We start from the raw sequence: 20555 nt of genomic DNA on the forward strand, positions 1-20555 counted from the left end.
CCTGACTCCGCGACCATCCGCAGTGTGCTACAGGTGAGTCACATCGAACACGCCGGGTACTCAGATCCCTGGGTGATGATCGTTCCAGTCACCAGAGCTCACTATAACTCAAAAAGATTAATGATCAGTACTACCCACGACGTCACCGATACCGACCAAAGGCACCTTCTGTCCGGAACACGTCGTGTAGCAGGTTGACGCAGTCCGGGGCTCCGCTCTTCGGTTTCGCTCCCAACCATTCTCCACGTAGCTGGCTCCGGCCGTCCCTTATGGCAGTCTGCAGAGGTCGGCAGCTGAGTGGTGCTGGTCGCGCCACACTGTAGTATCGGCGCGGGATGATACCATCGGCAGATCTAATTAAGCTGTTCAATCTCAAGTTTGAAATGAATATCAGTGACAACCTGTAAATGGGACGTGGTAACCGTCACGGTATTGCACCGCCCGTCGCTGGATTTGGACGTGGGGTCTCTGCTGTACGTGAAGAAGAAGATTGGGGGGGGGGGGGGGTCGTGTCCACGTATGGCTTCTGATGAGCGAATAACAACATTTGCTGGAATACATCGGTTGTGGGCCCTCTTGGCGAGGTATGGTTCCGCTCATAATATTGTCGGCGGCGACGAATGTGGCCGGCGGATGGTCACACACATGCCCGCTGCAGCGGCTGTAGCTGCACTGGCGTTAACTGGAATCCGCTGCCTCGGCTGCTGCGCTGTGGTCTTACTGGGTCGTGCTGCGTTGGCCTGAACCACACGCTGCTGGCCTTAGTTGTGACCGCGCCTTCAGGCGTTTCAGCAGGACAGATCAGTACCCTGTCTCCGCGACCATCCGCAGTGGTAGCTGCATGGTGTCGGTGGGCCACGGTACCCAACTCCGGCCCTCGTCACGGCGTTTGTGGAGTCAACGTCCCAGGACGATGGCGACAACGTTTTATCAAAACACACCCCAACCGTTGACTCCCATCAAAGGCTGCTGCCTGTTGACTGGGCCCGACTTAGTTACGACAGCAGCGTCGCTCTGGCGCCTTCTACGTGACAAAATGATGATGATCTGCATTGCGACGGTGACCGTTGAAATGACAGTGGTGGCAGTGACGACTCGGAACTAGTGGCGACGGTAAGTGACACAGACACTGAGTCACTCCAACGTCTCACGGGGGGTGATGTGGACGAGCTTCCTGCCGGTCTTTAAATACATGTTTCTGTTGTTGATGTCTGCTGCAGTTCTTCTCCTCTAGTAGGTCGGTGGAATATTGTGGTGTTGATCAACTGGCGTAACTGACCTGATTACCACCGTCGATGTTGACACACTGGCTGCGGCGAGTTGGCCGGTGACACAGTGTTCTCCTTCATATCGTCCACTGACGCATTTGCTTCCCGGTATCGTACCACTGAACTGCGCAGAAGACTCTAACACAGATACGACTTCCGCTCTTAATATTCCTTCAAATTCTAACTTCATTACCGTAAAACACCTAATATTAACTAATTTAAGTCCTCTATTCTTTCGACTCTCGACACTCACTCCTCCCATGGAATGAATGTGTCATCGCATTCTGCCTCTGTATCTATTTGCACTCGACTCTTTTTTCTGTCTACCAGTACCAAACATGCACCATATTTTAACGATCCACTTCCTTTGAAACCTTGTATTACAACTTGTCACTACTAATTAGAGCACAGTTGTTCTCTCATTAAATTGCCTTGTGGGAAGGCATGCCGTTCCGGTCGTTTCTCACTCTTAGGCTGATGATTGCGACGGTGGGTGGAATTGAGACAGCGGAGTAATTGTGTGTGTGTGTGTGTGTGTGTGTGTGTGTGTGTGTGTGTGTGTGTGCACGCGTGCTCGCTTGTGCTGAAAGTGAGTTTTTTACTGAACTGAAAACATTAGGAACTTTGAAAGATATGATCCTGCTTCCAAGAATAAGGGAAAATTATTTTTAACCTTTGTTAACGTACATTGTAAGAACTTGCCATGCATAAAATCAAATAGCGAACACTAAATACCAACAACTAACTTTTAAGATATTTTAATCCGAGAATTTAGACTGTGAAATCATCGCTTATACCTGTTTGACACCCCACGTGCCAAATGCGGTGTCTCATTTCGAGACTTCGCTGTAGAATATATTGGTTTCAGTCTTCGATCTTTATTTTTGTCACCACCATTTGTAACAATAAGTCTTCAAATGTCTGGTCTTTCGAGATATGGTTGTGGTTACAACAACTGTATGAAGGGAACATCCGAAAGTGACAAAAACTAGCAGTGAAGACTGGGACGGTGTCCATAACGCGTATCGTACGTCTAAAAACATACGCTGTTACCCCACGAGAGACGCAGTTTACACTTGCTGCGGTATTTTTTTGCACATGCCTTAGAACCTTCCACAGCGCCGCTAAGAAACAAGTAACGTTACGTTGATACAGCCTCGTCTGAGATACGCTACTGCTTTTGTGTTCCTTCTCATCCCGCATTTCCAGCACCAGTGTACGGAATCCTCTATTTGCGCTGCACTCGCCGCCTGTACTTTGTGCTCGATGCACTCTGGAGTTGCCTTACTCCATGCACACACACACTCCATTCAGAAACACAGCTTCCCGCTCGAAAGCATCGCTATGAATAAGGTAGGTCTGTGTATTCAACAGAGCGTTGTCAAAGCAGCAGAAGCAGCGCCATGTTAAACATTAGAGGGCCATTTTATCTTCACCAGACGGGTAGTTATAATTAATGGCCATTCTTACGTAAACCTTTAAAAGGTTGAAAATCGAAATATTAAATCTGCAGATCTCGTTCATCTAATTCCTCCGCCTCTCACCGACTACGCCTGTTGACCTGTTCTGCTCTCAGTTCCGTCTTTTGACTCCCACCCTGTGTCCCTCTTTACTTTGGGTTTGCTCTGTAAGGCCATCTTTGAAATTTTTATCTCTTCCACTCTTTCCGGATGTTCTTTCCAATTTTGTCTATGTTCATCTATTTTGTCATTCCCGTCATGAATATTCTGTTGTCATTTAATGTTTTCATTAGGAATCCTGTCTAATTAAGCAATCTTTGACTGCTCATGAAAAATTCATTTCAGCCACCTGAGTGTAGCTAGAATCTTCTCTTTTCCTAACGCAGGATTCACTGCCGTACATAAAAAAAATTAACAGCCCTTACTTTATATAATTTTATTTTTGTGTATCTTAGTGTAATTTTAATGCTCTACGTGTACTGCCTGTCACGAAAACTGACAACGGCCGGGAGAACTGTGTGCTGACCACATGCTCCTCTATATCCGCATCCAGAGACGCCTATCGGCAGAGGATGACATGGCGATCGGTCGGTTCTGGCCTTCAGAGGCCTGTTCGGACGGAGTTTGATTTTATACTGCCATATTCTCTGATATCACTGTAATTTAATAGGCTCACCGAACAAAATGTTTGTCACTCCTGCGCCCATGCGTAAATGAATCATTAAATCTTTATACCTGGCGCAGCGATTGAGTCACGTGCTGAATCGCGCTAACACTGCCTCTAGGTGGTCATAAGGCAGTACCGATCAGTGAAACATTATTCGTAAACATGGGTAGACGTAAGGACGTGACTGAGCTGTTAAGATAGACAATCGTGTTCGGCAGTGCCCATGGCCATGCGGCGAGAAAAGTTGCTGAATTTGTTGTTGTTTCCCAGCGGACCGTTCACGTGTCTGCAAGCAAAGACGTAACACACGTGGCCACGAAATTCGTCAGGATGTTGATCGTGACTGAGATGGACCCGAGACGCGTTTCACGGCTCATGAATCAAATTCGCTTCTAAACCCGAAGTGAATTGCTATAAAATCACTTCTAAACCCGAAAGGAATTACTATGGACAGAGAATGATGGTCCATCCCACATTGTAAGCGAGTGAACATTGGGACGGGAACAGCATGCAATGAAAATTTGGAATCTGTCACCTCGCAAAATACCATTGCCCACACAGACAAGTAAAGACAACAGCAAAGTTTCTTCGGTCTAGAAGAATAAGTGACTGGTATTCTGTACACTCCCTCATCCTGTTACATCTCGATTGGCCAGCAGAAACACCTGACTTGAACCCCATAGAAACTCTGTGGGACATGTTGGAAGAGCGGGTAAGATGTCAACATTAGCATACTCACAATTTGGTGGAACAGAGGGATCAAATCGTCTTCAAGTGGCTTAACCTGGGCGCGATGTACCTGCACAACATTTGGACTGACGTCCTAACCTACCCTGGTCCTTATCACGTCCAGGAGTGGAATTTCTCTAGGTGCGACTAATTCCTTATTCGATCAACTTACCTGCATCCTTAATTTTGTAAAAAATGATGTAGATCACTAAGCAATTGAAGTGCCAGCTTTTCCCAAAATCAGATCTTCAATTATAATTACATTCCGATCTGAGTATTTGCCACTGGACTGCCATTTTCTTAGTTTAATTGATTGTTGTATTAAAATTATAATCGTTTCGAATTCTTCAAACATGGATTTATTTTTGTAGTTCATCTACAGAATTTGCCTTAATAGAATGTTGTCTGCATATAACAGTTTGTTAGTATATTTATTCTTTCTTACGTATATCCCTTCTGAGCTCTTTCTTTCCATTTTCGGATGGCACCGTCTACATAAATATAAAGAAAAGTAGGCGATAGAAGTATACCCTTGGCTCATTCCTTAGTTTATTATTATCATTTTTCCTGTGTAATTGCGGATGGCGGATGTCAAGTATAATGTAAGTTACATTATACAGAGTCTTGATGCAGTTTAATAAATAGTTTGGGCATCCACGTTTTGCAATAATTTACGACAGTTTCTCTCTGGTCACCGCATGAAACGCTTGTTGTGGGATGTCGTTGGACATTTACTCTATAGCCACTATAGTTTCATGAAGTGCCGACAGGTGGTGACGCCATACGTAGCCTTCAAAATGGCATGAATCAGAAGTAGACGCTGTTTTGAATGGAATGATCATTCAAATGAATGCAGAATGTCGATTAGAAGTAAACCGAAGGAAGACAAAAGTAATGAGAAGTAGCAGAAATAAGAACAGCGAGAAACTTACCATCAAAACAACTGGTTATCACGATGTATTGTAGGCGCTCAGTCCGGAACTGCGCGACTACTACGGTCGCAGGTTCGAATCCTGCCTGGGGCATGGATGTGTGTGGTGTCCTTAGGTTAGTTAGGTTTAAGTAGTTCTAAGTTCTAGGGTACTGATGACCACAGATGTTAAGTCCCATAGGGCTCAGAGCCATTTGAACCATCACGATGTAGCGAAGTTCAGGAATTCCTTTACCTTTGAAGCAAAATAACCCATGACGGACGAATCAGAGAGGACATAAAAAGCACACTATTAGAGGCAAAGAGAGCGTTCCTGGACAAAAGAAATCTACTGGTGTTAAACATAGTCCTTAATTTGGGGATGAATTTTCTGAGAATTCAGGTTTTGAGTACAGGATTGTGTGGTAGCGAATCACAGACCATGGAAAAACTGGAAAAGAAACTAATGCGTTTGAGATTTGATTCTACACAACAATGTTGGAAATCAGGTAGACTTATCAGCTAAGGAATGCGGATGTATTGCATTGACTTGGCAAAGAAAGGGGCATATGGAAAGCACTGAGAGGAAGAAGGGATAAGATGGTAGGACATGTGTTAAGAAATCAGGCATACAAAATATATAGTTCTAACGATCCAGAAACAACTTACGAACGATATCTTATTAATGAACTGGAAGGAAAATACACAAGTATGACAACATGCATCGTCCATAAATTTAGTGCATTCAGTGAAATGGGACCATGTATTTAATACTTGCATGTTGCACAGTGAATATATTAGTTCGTAAAGGCAACGGATTGCACTGAAAGTATGTTAGCTTTCTGCTTGCAGCTTCCAGTGAGGCTGACTCCTCACTCGCATAAACATAAATTTCGTATACAAAGATAGTTAATTATCAAGTGAAGCTGTAGTTTCTGACTATCCTTCCTACATAATCTCGTAATGGTGACTGGATTTACGTAGCACAGTACTTTATTTTAACATTCAGAAATGCAGCACACGTCGACTTAACGTTTGTTAGCAGCTGGAACCACATAGCAAGCACAAGACTCCTCATTACTAAGATATCTCAAGTGAGAGCTCCACAGATGGTTGCCTGTTCTTCACTGTACTTGTGAGTAGTGAATTTAGCTCACATGAGATAACAAGACGACGGCTCAGCAATTAAGCAGACACAGAAAAACGGAACAGGAAACTATGACAAGGTTCTTGGTTAGATGAAAGTGAGAGAAGTGAATTAATAAGAAATATGTTGTTACCAAAGACAAGAAGATAACTTTATCACTCTGTAAGGGTCTTCCAAGATTTAAATTTATAAATGGAAGCACATTGTCTTCATAATACATAAGCAAGCTCAATGAGGAATTAATCCTTATTTTTCAGGTGAGAGTAACGTCCTCAAATTTACAATTTCACGAAGGAAAATAATCAAAGTGAGATGCAGTAATCAACTTCCAAACAGCTGGGCATGAGAAACCTGAGAACTTAATCCACTTTGCACAATCACGTAGCCCGAAGCATACACGCGGTGTGATTGTGACTAACTCGAGTAACTTCAACTTCGCCACGAAAACTACTTTCACTATAACAAGTTAATTGCAATTTTCAGCCAATTACCATGCATATTTGCACCTGTACAATAACTCTGATCTGTGTAAGACAACGGTAGCCTTCCTCTCGAAATTACGCAGCACAGAGTATCTTCAGCTGCTTCACCCAGAGTGAGCGCAAGTAAAAGCAAAGAGAACCACAAGGCCCCACGTCATTTCTTTTGACTGAAATCACAACGGTCTCCCAAAGATTTTAGGTCGTCTCAGCAATCAATTAAAGGCTTTTTGAATCGATTGACTGAAACTGGTTAGAGCAGTATTTGGCAAACGTAAGTATCGCGACCCACAGAAAACAAGACGAAAGCGTTATGAAGCAGGCACCTCTCAAAAAAATAGTTACAGAACGAGAGTATGTTAGAAAATCTGCAGCAAAAAATAACGACCCCACAAATGTCTTTATATGAAACGAGCCTTCTCAGATCACGAAAAAACTCAACAGAACAATAGAAAAATCTAGTGACTCAATTATTGAAACAATAGAAAGCAAAATCAATGTGGCCAACATTGTAAATTAAAAGTGATGTTATTGCGGATTGGTCCGTAATTACTAAAACCATAGACGTGCAGTTCTTGGCAGCTGTGGGCCTGCATTGAATTTTAAAAACTGATGAGAGATTGAAAGTGATTGTTCTATCGGAAATCCAAATTGGATTACACAGTACACACACGGACGTGGCGACCGACGGCGAGAGAATATCGGATGTGCCTGTCGGGTCCAGCCATAGGTAGGTGGAACAGCAGCTGTCACGCATCAGCTCTGCGACCATAGATCAACACGTCGTACTTAAACACGTCACATTCACGTCGTTCGTTGTGAAATTGCAATAATCAAACACATCACTAATTTGAATGGTAAGAGTAATCCCGTGAAGGCATTAGTCAACATCTGAAAATCGGTTGCTTGGAAATACTTCAGCAAGCGCCAGTATTATCAAGTACCAACAAATTTCACATTTTTATGTATATCAACAGAAAACTGTTAAATCTTCACTATGCGGCAACTACACTGCACAATGGAATTAGAGGACCACTTTTTCGAAAAGCCGCAATTTCCACGCTTTGCTAAGCTTAAGTTTGAAATTTAGCTGAAAGATGTATACAACGTTCCTCTACAACAGTGTAGAAGCGTGACGCCCTGCGAAGTCACAATGGGGCTCGACTACGCTAAGAAAACCGTAATGTGTTGACACATGTGAAAAAAGGACCGCAGCTCAGTAATTTATATAACTTATAAGGTGGGTAGATGATATCACATTGGCATGAAATTTCAACGCAATTCAACCCAGTACCACCATGGATATTCAAACGATGAGAATGTGCTCACAGCCCCTCTTACATTTCAGCCCTCTTTTCGATGCCTCTGTGGAGATCAAAATTGCGACGCCCAGCGCTGAAAACACGCGGTCTTCTTGTAAGTCGCTGAGGAAAACACTCGAGACACGCCACAGCTCAGAAGAGGAGAGGGCTGCACATTTTCCTGAGGCGTTGATTCACGCACATTTCGAGGCCGAGAACTAAGTTTCGCAGGGCGATGAGGAGTTAGAAAACGTTTTTCACCCTCGGGAGTTTCAACCCATCTCTACGGACACTGTGGGACTGCATCCTCATAAGGCGTGATCCCATCCGTTTGGTGCACAACGCAACTGAAATTTTAGCTCTCGTGTACAGACTGTAACCACGAGGGACCGTTCAAAACCATTCGACGAAATGGCGTTTTGTCTTTCTAATCTGATAGTAAGTCTTCCTTTGCTTTTTTAAATTCTGATTCTAATACTGGATCATCTATTTCTTCACTGTCGACTCCTGTTTCCTCTTCTATGACATCTTCAGACGAGACCTTCCTCTCATAGATGCCTACATTGCACTTTTTCCTCGTTTACGCTATCTTCTCTGCATTTAACAGTGCAATTCCCATTGCACTTTACTTTTCACCGATGTGTGTTGTGACTATTCTGTACACTGAATCAGTTCTTCCAACAATAACATCTTTTTCAATTTCTTCAGATTTCAAGTGAAGGCATTTCGCCTTAGGTTCTTTGCACTTCCTATTTATTTTGTTCTGAAGTTACTTGTAATTCTATGTTCCTAAATTTTTCTACTCATTATTGCACTTCTTTCTTTCATCGATCAATTGAAGTATTTCTTGTGTTATCCAAGATTACTTCGCAGTTGCCTCCCTTGTACCTACGTTTTTCTTTCCAGCTTCTGTGATTGTCCTTTTTATTCATGTTCTTCTACTTCAACTGAACCGCCTACTGAGCTACTTCTTACAGCAATATGTATAGCCTCAGCGAATTTATAGTGTATATCTTCATTCCCTAGTATATTCGTGCGCCACTTCTTACGCACTGATTCTTCCTGACTACTGCCTTATACTTCAGTCTACCTTTGATCATTACTAAATCGTGATCTGAATCCATATTAGATCGTGGGTACACCTTACAATCTAATATCTGATTCCGGATTCTGTGACTGGCTATGATGTAATCTCATCGAAATTTTCGCGTATCTCTCGGTCTTTCCCAAGTATACTCCTCCTCTTCTGATTCTTGGGCAAGGTATTCGGTATTTCTAAGTGATATTTATTGCAGAACTTAGTTTGTACCCCTCCTCTCTCATTCCTAGTACCAAGCCCATATTCCCCAGTAAGCTTTCCTTTTACTCTTTCCCCTACAACCGCTTTTCGGTCCCGGATGATTATTAGATTTTCACCTCCCTTCACGTTTTGCATTACCTGTTCAGTATTCTCATAAATTTTCCGTATCTCTTCATCCTCTGCTTGCGACTGCGGCACGCATCCCTGAGCGACTGTTGTCGGTGCGAACTCTGTCGATTCTGATGAAAGCAACAATATCACTCAACTGTTCACAATAAGTCACTCTCTCACCTAATTCCCTATTCATAATGAATTCTAATCCAATTATACAATTTTCTGCTGCTATTCATATTACTCTATATTCATCTGATGAGAAATCCTATCCTCCTTTCCGTTGTAATTCAGTGACACCCACTATTGCTAAATTGAGGCTCTGATTTCCCTTTTCAGATTTCATTACTACGTTCAAACGTCAGGCATTCCACTTTCCGAATCGTAGAAGGTTACCCTTTGGTTGGTTAATCAATCTTTTTTCGTGATCACCTATCCATTGGCAGACTCCTCCCGGATATCCTAATGGGGGACTAGTCCAGAATCGTTCGCCAATGAAGAGAACATCATGACACTTTTAAAATACATGCCACATGCCCTGTGGATGACCTATACACGAGAAAGGAAATTGATGTTGCGCTGCCCTCCAAAGCCGTCAGATGATGATGCAGCACCATAATGTCCTTAGGGAATGGCTGTAATATCCGATGGTGTCGGCAGTATCAAAGTTTGTGGAAAACATAATTCTGTTGAAACATCCTGGCAGATTAAGACTGTGTGCCGGACTGAGACTCGAACTCGGGACGTTTGCCTTTCGCGGGCAGGTGCTTTACAAACTGAGCTACCCAAGCACGACTCACGCCCCATCCTCACAGCTTTACTTCCGCCAGTACCTCGTCTCCTACCTTCCAAACTTTACAGAAGCTGTCCTGCGAAACTTGCAGAACTAGCACTCCTGAAACAAAGGATATTGCGGAGACATGGCTTTGCCACAGCTTGGGGGATGTTTCCAGAATGAGATTTTCACTCTGCAGTGGAGTGTGCGCTGATTTGAAACTTCCAGGCAGATTAAAACTGTGTGCTGGACCGAGACTCGAACTCGGGACGTTTGCCTTTCGCGGGCAGGTGCTCTACCAACTGAGCTACCCAAGCACGACTCACGCCCCGTCCTCACAGCTTTACTTCCGCCAGTACCTCGTTTCCTACCTTCCAAACTTTACAGAAGCTCTCCTTCGAAGCTTGCAGAAATAGCACTCCTGAAAGAAAGGATATTGGGGAGACATGGCTTTGCCACAGCCTTGGGGATGTTTCCAGAATGAGATTTTCACTCTGCAGCGGAATGTGCGCTGATATGAAAGTTCCTGCGAAACTTTCGGTAGGTAGGAGACGAGGTACTGGCGGAAGTAAAGCTGCGCGGATGGGGCGTGAGTCGTGCTTGGGTAGCTCGGATGGTAGAGCACCTGCCCGCGAAAGGCAAACGTCCCGAGTTCGAGTCGCGGTCCGGCAGACAGTTTTAATCTTCCAGGAAGTTCCATAGTAGCGCACACTCCGTTGCAGAGTGAAAATCTCATTCTGACATCATTCTGTTGTTCATCGCATTGTGAACTGTCGTTTTCGACCATGAAATATGAGAGATTCAACTCCCTAGGGAAACAGGTGAATTCATTGATATCTTTTATGCCACTCCACGAGGACATTTCGTGTCTGTTCTGAAAGGTGATGTGTCCAGAATGTTTTTCTCGGCCACTCGTAAGGAAACCGCATGATTTCAACGCTGGGAATCACTGTTCAGAGGCATCAAAGAAGCGATGAAATGTTGGTAAGAGGGGCTGTTACCACATTCCCATTGTGTGACACGTCCACTGCGGCAGTGGAGAGAGTTGTGGTGAAGAATGGTGCCAATATGACGTCATTAACCCATCTTTGCATCGGATGGACTTCTGAGCTGTGGCCTGTCATTCGCAAGTGTCGGCACCTTACAGTTTGGAGCGTCATCTAGCCCAAAGGTGGCGTTGCAGGGCATCACGCTTTTGCACCATTAAAGAAGGAGGTTGTGCTCACCTTTGAGCTACATTTCAAACTTAAGAAGAATCGCAATGGGTCGGAATTACGGGTTTTCGAAATAGTAATTCTTTGATACTGTTGCACAGTGTTGTTCCGACAATAATTTCACTGGCGGGGCGACAACACTCAGCCTTACACACAGAGTTTTGCACCTTACTCTGCGACCTCATCTATGTATTTCCGAAATGATATAACATACGGAAAATGCAGTTGCCTAGGGATTCACATATGTCAGAGGTTCGAAAATTGGGCATGTATGTACATAGGAACATCGCTTTAAGCACAAAGTTACGTTTATTTAAATGACTCATCTATGTAGTGGTGGTAGAATTTAGTGATAATACTTGATTTCCTAAACAATTGTTTGTGGCCTATAGCGCACAGAAGCTTCACGTTTGTACATTAAACCCAGCATGAAGAATGCTCTCACATATAACCAGTAACGTCACGTCTGATGAAACTCAGTCACATCAACGATTGCTCATAGTGCCCGCCGTTTAAATCAATACATTTTCGGAGACGGTTAACAAATGAGCGTTGCACAGATTCTAGAGTTTCTACAGGTGTTGACGCACATACAACGGTAATATGTTGTTGCGTATTCTCTGACATTCTTGAGAGTTCGTGTTACACACAGTCTGTCACTGCACCCCTAATGGTATTAAACTGTCTGACAGAGCTGAGCACCTCGCAAAACCTCCTTGTCGTAGCCACCTATTTGGAAATGTCGCCTCCTCTATTTTCCTGGATAAAAGTGCGTAATGTGCGGGACATCCTTATGCTGGAACCACTTTGATAGAGGAGTTTCCAATACCACGTCCTGCGCGAGAAGGGGTAGAGTGTTTTGAAGAAATGAAGCACATCCCTGTCCTTTTAATGTTCACTGGAAAAGAGTGGTACTTACGGGTACCAACGATACCGCACCCAACGTTCATACCCCATTGCCGTTGATGAGCAGTCGCTGAAGCCAGTGGCACGGACCAGTAGCGCATATTCCGGAAGTTAGCCTGGGTATGTTTTTGAACGAAGACTCATCCTTAAACAGAGTATCACATATAAATTCAGGATTACCTTGCAACCAATGAAGTGCAAAACGACAGAATGCAATGCAGGATTCAAGTCACTCTCGTACCGTTCTTGGTGAAGTGTAATATGAAACGGATGAAACGTTTGTCTATGTAATATTCTCCACACACACCCATGGCTTATTCCAGAACCATGTAATTAAAACACTGAAACCACAGTTACCAACACTTATTGTACCGCTAATTTTCATTTTGGTACAAATACATATACTGAAATTTGAAAAGAAAAACTTAACTTTGCGTTGAAAATGATGTTTGTTTACTTTTTTGGATTGTGCATTTCTGTCCACTGTGTGAGCTTCTAACAGAGGTGCCCAACTGGTTCATTTCGGAAATAGACGAGGACGCAGAGTTACTATTAACGCACAATCCTCCGCCAAATCTGGTAAAAAAACTGGATGCTGAAGAGCAATTTCAAAATAAAAACAATTACACAGATACGTAAAAACATTTATAAGTGATATTTCGTGTAGGTGGTGATGCTGTGCGTATACTTTTCTTCATTGGTGCAGTGGACCTGTTGAAGGTCTGATCCTGGACAGAGTTCTAGCGTCTTTAATAAACTATGCTGATACAGCTCTGTATTCCATAATGCAGTTCTTAATCTTCATTTATTTTATTAAAGGTGATCGATTTCGTTCTAGGATCAGACCATCACTAGGTCCACATCAGCGAAGAAGGAAAATACACGAATAAAAATGGTGCAACATTACAAGACGTAGCACATTGTGTCGGAAAGTAGGGTTTCGTTGCCAAAAGAGCGGGAAATAACACGGTGTATTATATTCCTGGATAAGACCAACCTGCTTTCAGAAAAGAAAGTGTTGCATTGCTTATTAAACGCCAGACAAACTATAATATTGTCGAAAGGTAACTGCAAAACTAAGATCACTTGGAAAGATTGCAATGTGAGGACTTTCAGAAAGTATATGTATGTTTCTGTCATCGTGAAGCTGCAGTATATAAAAATTTCACCTTATTTAGACTTTTCCCCAAACAGAAATAACTTAACTTTGTACTAACTGGTCGGAGGCGGAAACCTAGTGACAGACGCCACATGTCTGGTGTATTTTACAGACTGCAACATATGAACAAGTAAAAGTGCCTAACTAAGTCACTGAACACACGTATACCGGAGTACATCCATTTAAAAAAAATCTAAAAACGTACACATCATGACACACAAAATCAGAAAGAAGTAAAGTCGATCAACAAGAGTGGCAGCAAAGTGATATAGCGATGAGAAGATAGGTATTTGGATGTAGTAACTACACAGGGTGATTTTGTTAAAAGGAAACAAACAGCAGGAAACGATCCCAGAGAGGGAAGTGGACAAAAAGAGTCAAGCAGACACTGAACCAGAAACGCGTTCCAAAGCAGGTACACCGACTACAAAATTGAAATAAAAGATATTTGACAGTTTAGATGTGAGTATTTCACAGCACACATGAGAACATACTACGCAAACGGAAATATTCTGTATGTAACAGTCTTTTAGCTCTATATAGGGCCGTAGCGATGTGGGAGCGCGCCACCGTCATGGGCAACATTACCACTTTCCCGTGTAGAAAAATTTTCCAGTCGAGATGAATTTCACGTTGAGACATCACCCACAGGATGACAAGAGCCTATCACCAACAGACGAATGGCCTGACATAATGCTCTAACAAGACAGTGACAGATATGCTGTCGGTTTACGTTTATGCCGAACAGGGCGACTGTGATACAATAGGGGAAAGTGCCCTATTATTGGTTACCGTTTTCAAATTAAATTTTATCGGCTCAAATTTAAATTTAGTAGCGAATCAACAGTCTATGAACTATGGGAAAACATGCTATATTATTACTAGGGAATATTTAAATACAACTCTTGCAAAAAATCTTAGGAATGTTACCTTATTCTGTAATGACAGGACAAAGAATTAAAACGTGTAATTTCTACCTTTGAAAATATTGTTCCCCGTTATGTGTTTTCGGGTTTCTACTAACGTGTTGAAAAACACTAAAATGTATCGAGTTAGTAATTGCCTTTATTCGTACCACACATTTATTTCATAAGTAAAGAGTGTTGCATTATTGTCGGTTACTCTGCAACAAGAAACATGTTCAGTCTTTGTGCTTTTTGATACACAATTCGCATTTAAAATCTTTCCGCGTATCATCATGGGCAGACACACAAAATTCGTAACACCAGCGGAAGCACCTGACGCTCTAACCCACGCCTCTTTAGAAGTATCATGCAACCGGTTTGCAACTTTGAAGTGGTATTTTTTGGTGTATAGTTACAGAGAAATTTTTTGTAAATTAATGCTTTGATAGTGGGGAAATTAAGTTATCTGAGATATTTCAACGTACTGAGCGAATAGATTTCAGTAAGAAGGAAAATGCTATGCATCTAGCTAGAAAACTAAGTGTGGATCACAGATGCCCCACAAAGAACGGGGCTATTCCTATTTTGTAATTTCAAACCACAAGATGATTACTTTCAATGCTATGTCATATGGTGCACGTAGCTATTACAGTACGCCGCAGAGTAACAATTGACTTGGCTAGGGGCAGCTCTCTGTCTTCTTCAGTTCATAAAGCCATCATCAAGATGTCCTATGAACTGCATCCCTTCAGTGAGCTGCGGATGGCTCTTTTTATCAATTAGATAAGAAAGAGCGTGCTTCTAACTACTGTTTCATCTGAAATACTTTGAAAGTACGTCTTACTTTGTTTAGGGAACGACTCCAAATTGATCTCTTTAGAAAATGTTGACTACAATGTAAAAATAGTTTTGGGAAAGAAACTTTAATATCACCAGCACCTAACATGCAATAGCGTAACAGAATGCCTTCGCTACTGGTTTTCGGAGCGAGCTGTGGAGTGCATCGCCAAGCTAGGGAGATATTCAACAACCCGGAATTAAGCACCCACCTCAATTACGGAAACTTTACTGCCCATCACGAAATTCACAAACAACACAGCAAAGCAAGACACTATATGCTTCCCATTGCTCTCTCTCCTCAGCGGTCGCGAGGCCGAAACGATAATAGATACACGGGTCTCGTTGCAACCAGATAATACTTAGAATGTGTTCGTGAAACACCTCGCCTTATGCAGTCAGCTCGCATAAGGATTCTGGACGCCCAGAGTAAAGATCGAGGCCGGCCAGTGTGGCCGAGCGGTTCTAGTCGCTTCAGTCTGGAACCGCGCGACCGCTACGGTCGCAGGTTCGAATCCTTCCTCGAGCATGGATGCGTGTGATGACCTTAGGTTAGTTAGGTTTAAGTAGTTCTAAGTTCTAGGGGACTGATGACCTCAGATGTGAAATTCCATAGTGCTCAGAGCCATTTGAACCACTTTTTAAAGATCGAGAGCGCTATAACGGCAAACTCTAGTCAATGAGATACAGCTCTGGAGACTTGGTATGGATTTTTTACCCTTGTCCACAAGTGAGACAATGGGAAATGTTACAGAAGCGCTACGTCGAGCCGTATCGGATCCGTTTTCGGACGTCGAGGATTCTGACCGTTCGTGAAGAAGACAAAAGCGCAAAACCGTCGTCTGTGTCCTTCGTAGGAAGCCATACTACAGCCCTGAGACAGAGATCGACGATGAGGACAACTCATTTAAGAAAACCGAAGACCTGCTCGACGATAACACAGCGTCGGTGGGAGGGGTCAACTTTGATGCTCCTCATATGTTGAGGATGTTACAACTTGACCGGATTTCGAGGCTCCACCATACAGAGAACTATTGACGAGACCAAGGTCCAGGGTGCTGTAGTCGTCTCAAATGAGAACTTCTGAAACACCGGGTCGTTATTGCTATACGGGAAGGATCAATGGCGCCATAAGTGCTGCATGTATTGTGGTATATCGAACAGCGTCGTAGCCTGTCGAGCTCCGGGTCGCTAGTTTAAACGGACCAATCCGCAGTTGTCAGTTAGTATTTATTGGTTTTGGGAAGTTCAGAAGTGCTTATCCTTATAATGTTTGTAGATTCTGGATTATTTGACGGTTGTACAAATAGCTGCACGCTATCTCAACGGAATTAGTTTTCTTACAGTGCGTTGCTGTTCACAATAGTTCTTCTTTCAGGGCTAAGTGTTCTGTTTAATTGGCGACCCTTTTTTGAATTTATAGAGTTTTTGTTGCTATTCCTGTGGTGTATAGGCTGAAGACAGGTTTGACGCCGCTCTCAATACTAGTCTACCAAGTTCAAGGTTCTTTGGATAGTTATGATGCTACGCACATCAATTTCCAGCTGCTTAAATTCATGGTCTTCTTCAAGGTTAACCCGCACGTTTACCCTATGCCCCCTCCCCCGACGAACACACATTCCACTGGCTTGATTTCTTGAGGCCTCAGGATGTATCCTGTCAGTAGAGAAACCTCCCTGTTTGGCCAAGTTGCCTCGTAAATTTGTTTTCTTCGCAATTCGTTTCATTAAGCCCTCATTAGTTAAACGATCTATTCATCAAATTTTCAGCGTTATTTTGTAGTAGCGCATTTCGAAATATTCCATTCTTTTTTGGCCCTACCTGTTTATAGCACAAATTTCCCTTCTGTACAAAGCTACACTCCGAACAAATATCGTCAGAAAATAAAGAATACAGGTCTATTTAAAAGGAACAAAGTTTGTGTCACGTTTATGCAGTTAAGAACTTTAAACATTAACTGACTGCATCAGAAATGTTGCCACATTGTACTGTACACTCTAATAGCGGAAAGCGCAGTTCCATATGCTTGATCTTTTAGGGTTTTCGGGGTGATTCAAAAACAAAGAACAGATTTGTGTTGTTTAACACAGACAAACTGTGAAAAAGAAATTCTCAAAGTTTTATGTTCTCACAGCACTGCACTCAACTTGAGCACCATACGTCGCTTGAGAAACATCGAAATGGTAGTACATTTGATTACACACGAATCAACATGTTCTTCTGTATTGAGTCGACGGCTTTAACAACTCGATTTCCCAGATCTTCAATAGTACCTGCCATAGGTGGGACAAAGGCGCTGTTTTTTTTGTACCTTCCCAGAAAAAAATCGCAAGGTGTCAGGTCCAGTGATCTTCGAGGTCACAAACAATGAAGAAGATGATGTTGTCCACCTCTTCCAATCTAATGTTGTGGGATGATGACGCCGTACGCTAAGGTGAAAGTGAGGCGGCTTGCCATCATGCATAAAAATTAAATCTTGGGAATATTGGTGGGGTTAGGGAAAAAAAGCATTTTGCAGCATATCCAAATAAGATACTCCTGTTACAGTTCCCTCCGAAAAAAGAGAAAGAATCATAAAATCAGTGAACATAAACGCCACAAAATACATTCAGTTTCGGTGAGCCTCTTTCACGTTCGACGACGACGCCGGGATTTTGACGCTCAAATTCTTAGTGTGGTGGTTCACTTCACCGGGTAGGTACAACGGTGATTCGACCGAAAAGATCAGTCCTTCGGAAAAAAGGTTGTTCTCTGTCATAACCTCGACCACTCAAATACAGAATTCATACTTTCTGTTTTGGTTGCTGGGACGCAATTGCTGCTGTAAATGCTACGTGCAAAGTATTATATGGAGGCACCGTTTCAAGACATGCCACACAGTTGCTGGAGGAAGATGAAGTTCATTGGTCTGTCTGTCTTCTGGAATTCCTAGCGCTCCGTCCGAAACCTTCAAGGATACGTTGGACATTTTCATCAGACGTGAATGGCCGACTAGTGCTCTACCCTTTGCATAAGAATTTCGTCTACCAGTGATAAATCTGCCTGTGCAGAGGCGGCTTGTTGGTGAACTGTTGGTGGAATGCTCGTTCTTTTGCCACAATGGATTGACCTCGCGGGAATTCCAAAACACAAAACGATTTCTCTTGTGGTGTAGTCGACTTGTTGGTAGAAACAAACAACAACGCAGCTGTGTGAAAACTTCGAATCTTGCCCCAGCCAGTAGAACGCATAATATGTTTCTATCTTTTGTAGTTTGGTGTAATAGACAATTGAAATCTGTTCTTTCTTTTTGGATCACCCGGTGCTTTATTCGTCTTGTCTTAACTGCCTAACTCTGTGTAAATACACTGAACCGCCAAAGAACATTCGAATACAAAGATATGTAAAAAGGCAGAATATGGCGCTGCGATCGGCAAAACCTATACAAGACAACAACTGTCTGGCGCAGTTGTTAGATTGGTTACTGCAGCTAAAAAGGCAGATTATCAAGATTTAATTGAGTTTGAACGTGGAATTATAGTCGCCACACGAGCGATGGACACAGCATCTCCGAGGTGGCGATGAAGTGAGGATTTTCCCGTATGACCACCTCACGAGTGTACCATGAATATCAAGAATCTGGTAAAACATCAGATCGACATCGCTGCCACCGGAAAAAGATCCTTCAAGAACGAGACTTATGACGACTTAAGAGCATGACAGAAGTGCAGCCCTTCCGCAAATTGATGCAGATTTCAAAGTTAGCCCATCAACAGCGCGCAAACCATTCAACGAAATATTATCGATATGGGCTTTCGGAGCCGAAGACCGACTCATGTAAACTTGAGGACTGCACGACATAAGGCTTTACGCCTCGCCTGGGAAAGTCAACACCGACATTGTTCTTTTGATGACTGGAAACATGTTGCCTATTCGGCCGAGTCTCGTTTCAAGCTGTTTCGAGCGGATGGACGTGTACGGGTATGGAGACAACCTCATGAATTCATGGACCTGCATGTCAGCAAGGGATTGTTCAAGTTGATGGAGGCTCTGTAATGGCGTGGGGCGTGTGCAGATGGAGTGATATGCGACCTCTGATACGTGTTGATACGAGTCTGACAAGTGACATGTACATAAACATCCTGTCTGGTCACCTACATCCATTCATATTCATAGTGTATTCCAGTGAACTTGGGCAATTCGAGCGGGACAATGCGACGCCCACACAACCAAAATTGCTACAGTGTGGCTCCAGGAACACTCTTTTGAGTTAGGCCACCAAACTACCCAGACATAAACATTATTGAACATATCTGGGATGCCTTGCAACGTGCTGTTCGTAAGAGATCTGCACCCATCGTACTCTTATACGGATTTATGGACGGCCCTAAAGGATTTATAGTGTCAGACATTGGTCGAGTCCGTGCTACGTCGTGTTGCGGCACTTTTGCGTACTCGCTGGGGCTCTACGTGATATTAGGCGGGACAATCAGTCTTTTTGGTTCTTCAGTGTCTAAACGCCAGTGAAAGTACGCACAGATTTGTCACTCTTGACTTTCAGTTGTGCTAATCCTTTTTGGATTCCTCTGTTAATGTATTAGAGTATACCTGCTGTATCTGGTGGTTTCATCCTCCTTTCTCGAGATCTCGAGCCTCTTTATTCAGCTGTGTTGGTTTAAGGAGCTCTGCAGTTATGCCTTAGGATGATTTGTGTTCCAAGTTTAGCTCTGAGACGACTCGGCGACCTTCCCCGGCGCCGTCTCGTTGCAAAGTGAATCCCGAGACGTTGGAGACGCCGGAGGCACGTAAGGCGTTTGCTGGTGGTGGTGGTGGTGGTGGGGGTGAGACGGGCGAGGCGGCTGCCGGGCTGGGCTGGTCTGGGCTCGCCGAGGGGCTGACGGATGGAGATGGCCGCCGGTGCTGACAGCCGCGCCCTAATTACGTCGTCTGCGAGCTGCGAGCCGCCGCCGCTGGGCACACGCACCCACGCACCGCCGCCGCTGCCGCTGTGTACTACGCACCCACCCCCGCCTACGCTCCCACCTCCGCCTCCTCCGATGCCGACGCCGTCTCCGACGGCGTTGCTGAAGCGAGCGATTTGCAGCAGCTGCTAGCAAGAGCAGCCCTGTTGCTTCCGCGCCTCTTCGTTGCCGCTTCAGGTGACTGCGCCATTGTAGCTATGTTAAGGTAATTGGACTTAAAATAGGCGGCGACCTGTGAAGCAGTGCAGCAATTTATCTATACGATGTTCCGCTGTATCTGCCACATTCTCTTAACCTCTACAGCAGCGGTCTCCAAACTATTGCCCACAGGTCAACACCAGTCAGCGAATATCATCAGTCCTGTCCGCTGTAACGGGTCAGAGTTGCGAAGCATCTGGCCCGCCGTAATTTCTTTTTTTATTGCAG

The 20555-nt window shown here is 43.7% G+C and overlaps 1 protein-coding gene across 1 annotated transcript; it reads right to left on the reverse strand.

The window, feature by feature from the left end:
* Nucleotides 1-19845: 19845 nt before the first annotated feature.
* Nucleotides 19846-20319, reverse strand: LOC124788963 (probable septum site-determining protein MinC). Its single transcript, XM_047256253.1, has 2 exons — nt 20183-20319; nt 19846-20041 (listed from the first exon to the last, which is right to left on the reverse strand). The coding sequence occupies exons 1-2, from the start codon at nt 20317-20319 to the stop codon at nt 19846-19848; spliced, it is 333 nt and encodes a 110-aa protein (XP_047112209.1).
* Between the last annotated feature and the right edge of the window lie 236 nt (nt 20320-20555).

The sequence above is a fragment of the Schistocerca piceifrons genome, chromosome 3, assembly GCF_021461385.2.
Source record: "Schistocerca piceifrons isolate TAMUIC-IGC-003096 chromosome 3, iqSchPice1.1, whole genome shotgun sequence".
In the NCBI taxonomy this organism is placed as follows: domain Eukaryota; kingdom Metazoa; phylum Arthropoda; class Insecta; order Orthoptera; family Acrididae; genus Schistocerca; species Schistocerca piceifrons.